This window comes from Elgaria multicarinata, chromosome 2 (assembly GCF_023053635.1).
Source record: "Elgaria multicarinata webbii isolate HBS135686 ecotype San Diego chromosome 2, rElgMul1.1.pri, whole genome shotgun sequence".
NCBI classification, from domain to species: domain Eukaryota; kingdom Metazoa; phylum Chordata; class Lepidosauria; order Squamata; family Anguidae; genus Elgaria; species Elgaria multicarinata.
In genome coordinates this window covers 181478121-181491050 of record NC_086172.1, presented here as the reverse complement: position 1 = coordinate 181491050, position 12930 = coordinate 181478121, and the positions used below count along the sequence as shown (strand labels likewise).

Genomic DNA, 12930 nt, shown 5'->3' with positions numbered 1-12930 from the left:
TTATTTAAAAGATTGCATTGCGATGACACCCGTCTTGAATAAAAAATATGGAGAAGCAAACACCGAGGGTCTCGTTAGTAAGCACCATTAGACGTGCATTTGTTCTCCATTTAATTTATATATGCCGAGTTAAAACCCGTTCACGTTGGGACTGACAAAGGGGTAATATTAAGGTTGGGTTCTCTCCCCCGAAGAAAATAAAGTGAGTATTCTAAACAAATAGACTAACAGAGCCCTTTGTTCAACCTTTCCAGAAGCTTTTAAAAATGCTTTCAGCTTCCTACAATTGCCAGAAATACACGGCATCACACAGAGAAGTGCACGTTTCCAGCAGGTAAAGGAAATGAGACTGACTTTGCGCCCATGGAAAAGGAGAAAGAGTAAAATAAATGGGAGAGCGAACCAAAGACCAGCTGTCACAGGTGTCAGCCCAATACTCTCCGAGTCTGCTAGCAATAATGTTTGAGGGTATCCCCACAGTACAAACATATATCAGATGTATATCTGTCTTGCCTTGGTTCCAAATCCAGGAACAAATAATTTGGCACTGGCAGTTCTCTGCAAGAGATCGCAAGCCTCCTTCGCAGAACTACAGTTCCCAGGGTTCTCGGGGAAAAGAGGGTGGCCTGCCCACTCACCTGTTCAATGCATACTGTAAACACAACCACCAGGTTGCAAATGACCCAAGAGATCCTACAAATCAACTCCCCTGTCCTGATAGTGGCTGCACCAGACCAAGGCCTCATCTACACCAAGCAGGATATTGCACTGTGAAAGTGGTCTATAAGAAGCAGGAGCCACATGACTCCTTTATAGCAGTACTGAAGTCCACTGACAGCTGTCGGGGTCCATTGACACAGACCACAGACCGCTTTTATAGTGCTATATCCTACTTGGTATAGATTAGGCCCAAGATGCAGAAACTTCTCAATCAACTTCACCAAACAACCATAGAATCATAGAATAGTAGAGTTGGAAGGGGCCTACAAGGCCATCGAGTCCAACCCAATGCAGGAATCCACCTAAAAACATACCTGAGAGATGGTTGTCCAGCTGCCTCTTGAAGGCCTCGAGTGTGGGAGAGCCCACAACCTCCCTAGGCCATTCGTTCCATGATCGTACTGCTCTAACAGTCAGGAAGTTTTTCCTGATGTCCAGCCGGAATCCAGTTTCCTGGAACTTGAGCCCATTATTCCGTGTCCTGTACTCTGGGAGGATCGAGAAGAGATCCTGGCCTTCCTCTGTGGGACAACCTTTCAAGTCCTTGAAGAGTGCTGTCATGTCTCCCCTCAATCTTCTCTTCTCCAGGCTAAACATGCCCAGTTCTTTCAGTCTCTCTTCATAGGGCTTTGTTTCCAGACCCCTGATCATCCTGGTTGCCCTCCTCTGAACACGCTCCAGCTTTTCTGCATCCTTCTTGAAGTGTGGAGCCCAGAACTGGACGCAATACTCAAGATGAGGCCGAACCAGGGCCGAATAGAGGGGAACCAGTACCTCACGTGACTTGGAAACTATACTTCTAAATAGTATTTGCTTTTTTTGCAGCCACATCACACTGTTAGCTCATATTCAGCTTTGAAAAAAATAATCCCAGTGGAGCAAAAAGAATACTGGAATGCAAGATAGTTTACAGCAAGGGCCCTCTCAGCATCGTCTGTGATGTTGCAAAAAGTCACAGGAGGGGGCGTTTTCCAAACTGCATAACACTGGCACGCGTAAGATGCTTGCAAGCCACTACCCCTGCCTGAGGCTGCCTCTCCTAGGTAGAAGAGCCGAAGCAGGTTCATGTGGCTAGGGTGACCATACGGAAAGGAGGACAAGGCTCCTGCATCTTTACTAGTTGGACCAAAAAGGGAATTTCTGCAGGTGTCATTTGTATGCATGCAGCACCTGCTGAAATTCCCTCTTCATCACAACAGTCAAAGCTGAAGGATGGATGAGCCCTACCTAGCGTGACCAGATATAAAAGAGGGCAGGGCTCCTGCAGCTTTAACTGTTGTGATGAAGAGGGAATTTCAGCAGGTGCTGCATGCATACAAATGACAACTGCTACAACTCCCTTTTCTATATAACTGTTAAAGATACAGGAGCCCTGTCCTCCTTTCCATAGGGTCACCCTACATGTAGCCCAGTGGTCAGTCAGATGTTCCTGGGAATGCCACAAGCAGAGGAGGGCAACCAGGATGATCAGGGGTCTGGAAACAAAGCCCTATGAAGAGAGACTGAAAGAACTGGAGAAGAGAAGATTGAGGGGAGACATGATAGCACTCTTCAAATACTTAAAAGGTTGTCACACAGTGGAGGGCCAGGATCTCTTCTCGATCCTCCCAGAATGCAGGACACGGAATAACGGGCTCAAGTTAAAGGAAGCCAGATTCCGGCTGGACATCAGGAAAAACCTCCTGACTGTTAGAGCAGTACGACAATGGAACCAGTTACCTAGGGAGGTTGTGGGCTCTCCCACACTAGAGCCCTTCAAGAGGCAGCTGGACAACCATCTGTCAGGGATGCTTTAGGGTGGATTCCTGCATTGAGAAGGGGGTTGGACTCGATGGCCTTGTAGGCCCCTTCCAACTCTGCTATTCTATGATAACTTTATAGCCAAACCCCTCCCCGACGCCTTTTCTCCAGCAGCTGGTATCCCATGACTCTGACTAATAGCCATTGATACATTTAATTACACATTGCATAAAGAAGCACTTTCTTCAGTCCCTCCTGAATTTACTGCCAGTTTCATCAGTTGATTCTGGCAATGAGAGAGGGAGGAAAATGTATCTCTCAACACACCACCAGTTTAGGCTGGGGACCCCGATGTCAGCGGGCCAGTGAATCCTCTCTGGGCTTCAGCCAGAACTCTAAAGGACCTCTCCCAGGCGCAGGGTGCACATGGTTCATGCTTTTATGGATACTTCCGTTACTAGGAATTGGTCTACACTAAAAAGGGCCAGACACTTTCGTGTTTTCTCATACGGAAGGTCTGTCAGCCTCCGGTCGTTCTAATTGCCCTCGCATCGAATTTGTCTTTTTCACACTCACCACACACGGAGTCGTTTTCTTCTCCTCGCTATCAACCACAACCTCAAAACTGTTACTCACTGCCAGTTCAGATCCCATCACTACAGAGGTGGAGTTAGGATTTCTCCATTCAGTGTGCATCACTTTGCACTTTACTCACACTGAAACTCATTTCCCAATTCCCACCTTACTGGACAGCCTTTTGAAGCTCTTCACAGACTATTTGCATTTTCATAATAATTTAGTGAGATCAACAATGAGACCTTCCCATGACGTCAGATAATTCAGAGGTTAAATAGCATCAGTCCTGATAAGAGCTCCTTGGGGGGTCTCCAGTTCTCACCCAAGTCCACCGAGTCCTACTCTGCTTCCTGTTCTTCAACCAATAATAAATCCATTAAGGGTGTGATCCTATGCCTGTCTGGAAAGAGAGACAGACAGAGACAGAGACAGAGAGAATCCTACAACACCCAGAATTCCCCAGCCAGTATGCAGGATGGGTGGCTGGGGAATTCTGGGAGTTGTGGGGCTTTTTTCTGTCTAAACATGGGATTGTGCCCTAATGGATCCATCTTCTAATCCCGTGACTGTTACATTAAGTCAGAAACATTTACTGAAGGTAGGGTGACCATATGGAAAGGAGGACAGGGCTCCTGTATCTTTAACAGTTGCATAGAGAAGGGAATTTCAGCAGGTGTCATTTCTATATCTGGAGAACCTGGTGAAATTCCCTCTTCATCACAACAGTTAAAGCTGCAGGAGCTATACTAGAGTGACCAGATATAAAAGAGGGCAGGCAACTGCAGCTTTAACTGTTGTGATGAAGAGGGAATTTCACCAGGTTCTCCATATATACAAATGACACCTGCAGAAATTCCCTTTTCAATACAACTGTTAAAGATACAGGAGCCCTGTCCTCCTTTTCATGTGGTCACCCTACTGAAGGGCTTTTTGGGAGATCAAGCATTTAATCTCTGCTGCCTCAATCCTGTCTCCAACTGTATGTTTCTCTCTAAAGAACTCCAAATAGGACTTCCCTCTACAAAAGCCATGCTGGTTCCTCATCTGCAAGGCTTGTCCTTCTATATGCTTCACAATTCTAGCAATTTTTTTCACAAAACAGACATTAAACGATTTGATTTCCTATATGCCTTTTGTTAAAAAAAGTTGTGTTACCTTCTAGAAAGGAAATTGCAAGCTGCATATATGTTCTGGTTGGAAGAGCAACAATTTCCCATTTGAGCTCTGTACAATGGAGGCTGGTGGCTCCAATCTTGATGGAGCTGTGGACCCATTCTGGGTTTCTGACAGAACCAGCCAGAACTCTAAAGGAGCTGCCCGATGTGCTGAACCCCACTGGGGAAAGAGTTCAGCACCTTGGGTAGTTCCTTTAGAGCTCTGGTTGGTTCTGCCTGAAACCCAAAATTGATTCACAGCACCACCAAGATTGGAGCCATCAGCCTTCCCTGGCTCTTTATGAATTCTCAGTTAAAGATTAGCTGGACCCAGTGCATTGCTAATTTTTAATTTGTCAATCCCTATTGGTTTTAACTGTACATGTTTTAATTTGTAAAGCTGCCTTGAGTCTCAGTTTTGGGGGAAACATGGGAGGAGGAGGAGGAGGAGGAGGAGGAGGAGGAGGAGGAGGAGGAGGAGGAGGAGGAGGAGGAGAAGAAGAAGAAGAAGAAGAAGAAGAAGAAGAAGAAGAAGAAGAAGAAGAAGAAGAAGAAGAAGAAGAAGAAGAAGAAGAAGAAGATTATGCTCTCCTCCAAAGAGACTAGTTCGGGCACAAGTATCTACTGCAGTGAAGTGAAGACTGAGCAGAAGCAAAGAATTAGCCCAGCTTCTCTGCAGTCCCCCCTATAGCAATCCTTTCACTAGTTTCTCACCTAGGAATACAGGTGCCTCCTTGGCCAGCTTCCTGCTTCCAATATATTCAAAGGCATGTTTGGCATTCTTATATTTACAGCCATACGTGCCTCGAATTCTGTGTCTGCTTGCCTTGTTGTCAGTTTATTTTGCGGTGGGTGTGGGTGTGTGCGCACTCTCCTCTTTGGGGCAAGACACCAGTCTCCTGCAGGACGCCTTCCTGCCTATCACAGCTCCCTTGGAGGTGGTTCCAAACCCTTTCCACCCCATTACTGACCTAGTCAACCCTCCCTGGGGGTCTTCCTCCAAATCCACAGCAGCAAAGCCCAGGATCTACTGACAAGTTCTGTTGCTCTTGCTTTAGTTTCATTTCTACTCCACATCCATCTGATTCGGCAAAGGGATTCTTGTGGTCAGCAGCACAGGCGGTAGAGTCCTCAGAGATGGAAGTTGCACAGTCCCCACACAGACCTCCCGCACCCCCCCCCCCCATCTCTGCCACCAAGTACTTACTTCTCCATTGCTACTGATTATGCTCAAAAGTGTTGTTTCCTGCAGGGATCAAGGGATTTGTAGTTTTCTCTGCCAAGAGAAACTACAAATCTTTTGATCCCCACAGGAAATGACATTTCTGAGCAGGCTCAGGGGCATCACTTCAAGTTCTGGAATCAGGGGCTCAGCCAGGTCCCCACTTTCTGCCAGTGCAATAGTAAGGGGGGGTAGGGGTCTTGCAAAGGGGGAGGAGGGAAGAGGGAGGGGAGTCTTAAAATATTTTGCATTTCTAGTGAGTCCTCACAAAACTCCTCCAGGATTTGGGAGTGTTTGCAAAGAAGTCCTGCAAAACCTAGAGGGGGGTGTGTGTGAGACAACCTGAGGGTGGTTCACCCATCCTTAGAAAATACGAGGGAAAATACATTTAGTGTAACAAGGCACTAAAACAGAGGTGTTGAAACCTCAGGCCCTCGGGTCAAATCTGGGGGCCCAATCTGACCTTTTCCCCAGCTTTTGCCTTGTTTTTTCCCTATTCCAGAAGGTTGGGATGCCTCCCCGAAGGCTTCGTGACTGGCAGGAAGAGGTTTCAGCTCAAATAGGCAGGTACCTAGGCCCCGCCCTTTTGGCTTCAGCCCCGCCCACCCCTGGAACATGGCCCACAAGAGCCGGAATTTGGCCCTCAGTCCGACAGTGGTTTGACACCCCTGCGTGTCGGCCCTCCCGAAAAGGCCTCAGAAACACTGTTGAGCCCCAACAATAAACCTTCCAGCTGCAATTAAACATGGAGGGATGTAGGGTGACCCTATGAAAAGGAGGACAGGGCTCCTGTATCTTTAACAGTTGTATTGAAAAGGGAATTTCAGCAGGGGTCATTTGTATAGATGGGGAACCTGGTGAAATTCCCTCTTCATCACAACAGTTAAAGCTGCAGGAGCTACACTAGAGTGACCAGATTTAGAAGGGGGCAGCTTTAACTGTGGTGATGAAGAGGGAATTTCACCAGGTTCCCCATCTATACAAATGACCCCTGCTGAAATTTCCTTTTCAATACAACTGTTAAAGATACAGGAGCCCTGTCCTCCTTTTCATAGGGTCACCCTAAGGAATGGCCCTCCTGGAACACAGCCACGATACACCTGGGATCGCAGCTGTGGCCCCTGCTGGACACTGTGACTCTAGCAGGCGCCAGAACTCCACCAGGGGCTACCGACGGTGCTCAATAGGGACCCTCAGCAACTCTGGGTCACATCTGGAGGGCATCAGGTGAGGGAAAGGCTGCACTAAAATACAGAAACTACAGTTTGAATGCAGCCCCGTAACACTGGACTATTGCACCGGGGGACTTCATAACTCCTTCCAGGACGGGAGTGGATTGATTATATATAGAATATTTGCCATTTGCTCTCGAACCTGCTGAACTGGAGCATCTCTGAGCAAGAAATTAATTACCTTCCCTCTACCTACTTGCAGAGGAAAATCCCTGATTGAGCCTTCTTAGCCCTGGCAAAATATTAATCATAATATTCATATTTGTGTCAAGATTTTAGATTATTATCGGTAAATGTTATTTTTAAATAAAAACCCATCAATCGGCATTTTGCTGAGATTAAAGGCTATCAGGCAACGCAGAGCAGGGCTGCAAACTTTTTGGAAGAGCAGGATAGGAAAGTCTTTGAGCTGAAGCAGCAATCACCGCCCTTATGGGTGGGTTCCTTGTTCTCAAAGGGAAGCCCAACCCTTTTACGCAGTCAGAGAAGGAGGTCTGAGCCTCCACTCTCCAAGGCATTCCACGAACCCTTTTCAGAATTTTTGTTTGCCGTACAAATTGCTCAGGGATTTCCTCTAAGCAGGAGCCTAAAAACAACTGATCTCCATCGGCGGGAAATCTGGTTCTTTTTTGGTGCGACGGAGTTCTGCAGAATGTTCAGCTTTGCATCTGCAGGCCAAGCTCCAGGCCATTCCTACAACTCTGGGAACTTCTTTGCGCATTTTGGGGAGAGGGGTGCTCTGCAATTTTCACAAATTTCTGGAGAATTTTCACAAATTGCGGCTAAATTTTTACAAATTATGCAAATTTGGTCGTAATATGTGCGATTTGCACACATTTAGCCATGATGTGCGCAAATTGCTCAGAAATTTGTGTAAATTGTAGAACCGTCCCCAAAATGCGCAAAATTCCCAGAAAATCCAGGAACTGGGCCGAATTACAGCAGATCAAGTTGGGCACCACAACGGGAACTGAAACAAGTCCTGGGGGAGGGGGGACGAGCCAATGGAAACAACTTTACTGAGCATTCTTTGTTGAATTGTCTGATGGATTGATTGTATTTTTGCACATGTGATAGAATGCTTTGTATATATTATTTTTAAACATTGTTATTCAATCTATAAAATCGTTATTTTTAACCTTCTTCCTTAACTTCTTTGTTGTCTATTGTATTCTGTTCAGGTTAAGGGTAACACTTTTTTGTTAGAATTGTACAGATTCCTAAAAGGACATCTGTTAGTGCTGAGAAGCAGGTGACACCAGACTAGACCTCATTGAGGTGGCAAAGCTGTAGCTGGGCTGTACCACTTCAGATTTCAGGTGGGGGTTCACACGAATGAATGTTCTTCAAGAATTCATCCATCCATGTACAAAAACGAGCATGTCAATGTAAAATGTGTTGTTCTCGTTTTTAATGGCGGGGCATTCCTGCACATCTATTTATTTATTTTATTTATTTATTTATTACATTTCTATACCGCCCAATAGCTGGAGCTCTCTGGGCGGTTCACAAAATTTAAGCCCCCACGTGCAAAATGAGGTGGTACAGCCCCACGCAGGTTTACCACCTCAAGGAGGAATAGGCCCAAAGCAGGACATGTGTCTTCTCCCTCCCCCACCTTGCAAAATGTCCTGGCCTCACTGAGCCCTCGGAATACCCTCTGAGCATGCAAGACGCAGGCATGAGATTCTCTGCGGCTGGGCTCGTGTTCACATGTGCTTTCAGTCTTCTTTAAACCACACAATCTGTCTGCCTAGTAAGGAGATTATCTTTTCTCTTTAGCCAGTAGCTAAAGATGACTCCATGATGGGTGCTGATGGCGAGGAGTAGTGGAGGCTGGTGCCTCTGATGTCAGTGGGGTAGTGGAAATGCTTCAGGTCTCCGTCAGAACTCTGACTGAAACACTGTGCACATTCACCGCCCCACGGACATCAGAGCCTCCAGTGGCGAGGGGCTGCTTGCTTAAAATGAGCATCGCTGGTACTTGGTGACTGGGGGCTCTTGGCCGGGGGAAACCGTTTGGGAAACAGTTTGGCAGCGGGGTGTGCGCGTGTGTTTTCCAGGGAGGAACTCTGGGGGAGCTCCGAGGGCAACCCGTTTGCTTTGGGGGTGGGGACTGAGGCTGCCATCTCTGCTAATGTTCTTGCTCCCTCCCCACTGCTTGACTTGTATAGCAAAAGGCAGTAAGTCTCCAGTCCTCCCTCTCCCCCCCCCCCCCGGGAAACTAGCCCTGTAAAAGGCTGCCCCCTGGAGCATCCTGCTGTTTAGGGAAGCTTTGGTGAGCACAAGCAACGTTGCTGTTAGAGAAGATAGGTATCAGCTCTGTGTCATTGTTTTGCTTGAACTTTCCATTTCACAGAAGGCCAGCAGAAGTTAGAAACCTAGATCCAAGAACCCTCCCATCCCTCTTCACTGCCCACCTGGATGCTCCCTCAGCCCTGTAAGGTGTAGGGCAGGACCATCTACTTGCCAGTGGGGTAGATGCTCTAGCCGGCCCACAAAACCTGGGCTGGGATCCAAGGGCCAGGCGCAGCCGCCGCTGCATGTGTGGCCATCTGCGGGGTGGCTGGGCGATGATCAACCCACTAAGAACCACCCCTATGACTGTTCATAGTCCCCTCCCCGCCCCCCGCCCTGAAAAAAGGAAACCAAGGTTCTCCACCTACGTACAACGATCAAGGCAAAGGAGTGGGCGCAAAGAATCCACCAAAGGATGGAAGAGAGCACATTTAAAAACAAAGCAAAGCAAAAAAATAAATAAAAGCCACCTTTCAAGAAATCCAGCTAGAAGGGTAGGAATATTCATGATCAAATCCTGAGCAAATAACAGGGCAAGAACTCTACAGTCGAGAACCACGCGTGCCCCCAAATCTGGCAGAGGAAATTCCTCAACAAGTCAACTCGGCGTGTGAGCAGAATCACACAGCCCTGCCGGAGGGGAGTGAGGTTGCCTGCCACGTCTTTGCACTTCCATTAACGCTGCTCATCTGACATTGAACAAATCAACAGCAAAACGGCGTCCCACCAACATCTTCCAGCCTTCCACGGCCGACTCGAGGAATCCCAAACCTTCCAGCGACCGCGATTGACTGGCTGTTCCCGCCTGCCCGCACACACGGCATGCTGCCGTGGTGAAAAAGCCGCTGGGTGGACCAACCATCCTGTGCTCCACGAAACACCTTTTGTAACGTCAGAAGCGTGGTTGTTATTTTAAAGATACATTAAGCCAACTGCGGTGCCAAATCACAGCGCCTGCCACAGAAGCTGAGAACTGCAGGGGCTACAAAGTCAGCCAGCGATATCAACAGATGGTTGGAGCGTTACACAGGCAATATGACCGATTAAGGGGCCCACGTCCTGCTAGAGTTCTCAGTTCAGGGATGAAACTGGGAAAATCCCTTGCATTCCACCAAAAACCATCATGTGAAACCAGCTCAGAACTTTAGCACCGCATTATCTACATGCATTTTTTTTAAAAAAGGGAAGTATGAAGGAAATTGGTGCATGTGACCATATGTGGGAATGTTACCAAGTGCACTTAATGTCACATTTAATCACAATTCCGAGGGGGTCACTCGTCATGGATCACCTCCCACTGGGGCACGGAAGGGTGACCCAGGGATGGCTGCTTGGCCCATTTCAGCGTCCTTCCTAGATCCGACGCTCCTCAAACTGGCGTGAAATTGTGTCTTCCCTCTGTGTGTCATGAACCCAAGGGAAGGGGAAGGCTTCGGCATTCCCTGCAGCGCACCGGAAGGCCGTTGCCAGGGAAATGGGATGAAATTTGGAAGGAAAGACGAAGTCCCAGTGGCAGTGAGACTCAAAGGGGAAAAGGTTTGTGGAGAGGCACGGACAGAGCCCGGAGCCCGGGCGCCGAGCAGGTGGAAGCATCCATGCAGCTGATTCTAGGGAGAAGCCGTCGTGCGCACACACACCATTGCCGCAGAGAAGCGAAGGCCGGCTTGGCCGCCTGGCTGCCTGCCTGCCTTGGGAGTGAATGAGTCTTCCTTCCCACGCCACCCCCTCGCTCTGCCAACGTCAGCCGGAGATTTGCATGGCACAAACGGCACCCACCACCACACCGGGCATCCTCTGGCCACGGGAGCCAGCATGAGGCCGCTGAGCGTACATCTGCCCTGCCCATCCTCCCAGGAAGTGCGGGGGTGGGGAGGGATGCCTGCCGCTCCACTGCTGCCAGAGGGTTAAACTCCAACTCCCCCTGGCTGCCAACCCGAGTTTATTTCCACCTCCACGCTGGGGTTTGGAGATTTAATAGAGGGTTATTTTTAGCATCCCTCAAACACACAGACGCGCACACACACGCACACACACCAAACCTTCCCTGGTTGATATTCTACAGGGATGCTCAACCTCCCTCCACCCAGCCGCCCCAAAACATGCGTCTACACACACACTCACACTTAAGGCCATGCCAGAAATAGATGCCACAAAGTTTGCCATCCAACCAAGCCTCAGCGAACCTCCCCGCTGCTCAGTGGAGTCCAGGCGGGGTGCGGGGGAGCCTTCCTTCACATCCAACCACCTCCCTCTCTCTCTCTCTCTCTCTGCTAACAAGCAAGGCAGCTTTGCACCCACATGCGCCAACCGTGCCCATCCACGGACACAAGCTTGGGGTGCCCCCTCCCCCCCCACGAGCGCTGCAACCGGCACCTGCAAGCCTCCCCGGCCCAGGTTAACCCCCTGACACCCAGAGACCAGCTGAGAGGCGGCCCCGGGGGGGGGGGGAGTCCGAGCGTCACAGGAAAAGGGCTTTCCGGAGCGCAAACGGGCTCTGCAGCTGGGATGGAGGCAGCTGCATGGAGAAGGCGACCACGGTGGGGGGGGGGGGGAGCAAAGAACAGAGGGGGCCATTTAAGCAGCCCACAGGAGCCTGCCCAGCCCAGGCAAGGCTGCACTCCAGCCTCCCTGCCACCCCCCCATCCCCGACCCTGGAGCAGGAAGGAAGAACCTCGGGGCCAGTACCCCCAAGCTGCAGATGTGCGGGGGGGGGGCTTTGCAGCTGGAAAAAGCAGGGTCGGGGCTTAGAGCTTCGCCTCTCTCCCTCCCTCCCTCTCTCTCTCTCCTCATTCATTAATTCGCTGCCCGCCCACCAACCCCCCCCTCTCTTTCCTCCCCCAGAGTTGGCTCCCTCGGCTGGTTCGGCTCTCCCAGACCCCCCCCCCCCAGTGCTCATGGCAACGGTGGCGCAGAGAAGCAAAAGTCCGTGGAGGAACCGAGAGAGATGGGGTCGGCGGGGGGGGGGGGGAGAGAGAATTGCACGGAGATACTCCGGGAAGGGGGGCGCAGAGCGGCAGCTGAGCGCATCCTCCTTCCTTAGAGGAGACCGGGGGTGGGCATTCCGCGGGGGGGGGGGCATTCCGCCTTTGCAAAGCGCCAAGTTACAAGAGGGGAGGGGAGGCAGGTTTCCAGAATAGCCTCCAGGCGACGGGGGGCTTGCAGGCACCACCGGTCAGCGACGTGCGCCTCCGGGACGCGGGGGGGGGGGGGAGCAATCAGCGCTCGGCCCCGGAAGGTTCGCGCGGCAGGAGACCGGCCGGTTGTGTGTGTGGAGGGGGGGGGGTCTCATTCCCACAAGGTCACCACCACGCGCTCTTTCCCTTTTCGGGGGGCGGCGGGGGGGGGGGGTCCCGCGGCTGCACTCACCGTAGACGCCTTGCCCGGAGATGCCCTCGAGCAGCACCGTGAGCAGCCACACGGCCCCGTAGGCTAAATCCATCGCGGCGGCGGCGGCGGCGGCAGCAGCCACATATCCAGGCGGAGGGACCGGGGCGGTGGGGGCGGGCAGGAGGAGGAGGAGGAGGCGGCGCCCCCCGCTCCGCCACGGCCCGCTCGCGGCTCCCGAGCAGCAGGGAGAGCGGGCGGCGGCGGCGGCGGCGGCGGCGGGCGGCGAGGAGGAGGAGGAGGAGGAGGGCGCTTAGAGCGCGGCGGCGGAGGCGTCCTGGCGCGCCGGGCTCGGCGGGGCAAGCGGCGCGGCGGCGGCGGCGGCGGCGGCGGCGGGGGGCTCCGGAGCCATGGCGGGAGCGCCCCCCGCCCTCACCCCCTCTCTCTCCCCGGCGCACGCACGCACACACACACACACGAGCGCGCGCGCGGGCGGGCAGGCGGGCCTGCGGGCGGCGGCCGGGCTCGGGCTGCTGCGGCGGCGGCTGCTGCTGCTGCTGCTGCGGGCGGGCGGGCGGCGCGGCCGGGCTCCGGGGCTGGCGCGCCGCGGTCACGTTGGGCTCTGCGTGCTGCGAGGCGGCCCTGCCAGGCGGCCCAGGCAGCT

General features: G+C 51.7%; 1 protein-coding gene across 1 annotated transcript in view; it reads right to left on the bottom strand.

Moving 5' to 3' along the window:
• The window catches only part of MDGA2 (MAM domain containing glycosylphosphatidylinositol anchor 2), a 511487-nt gene extending 499079 nt beyond the window's left edge, over window positions 1–12408 (bottom strand). The window contains exon 1 of the mRNA XM_063118281.1: window positions 12309–12408. Coding sequence (XP_062974351.1) covers window positions 12309–12381 — 73 coding nt within the window. The 5' untranslated portion in view covers window positions 12382–12408. The remainder of the gene's footprint in view (window positions 1–12308) is intronic.
• Window positions 12409–12930: the final 522 nt, after the last annotated feature.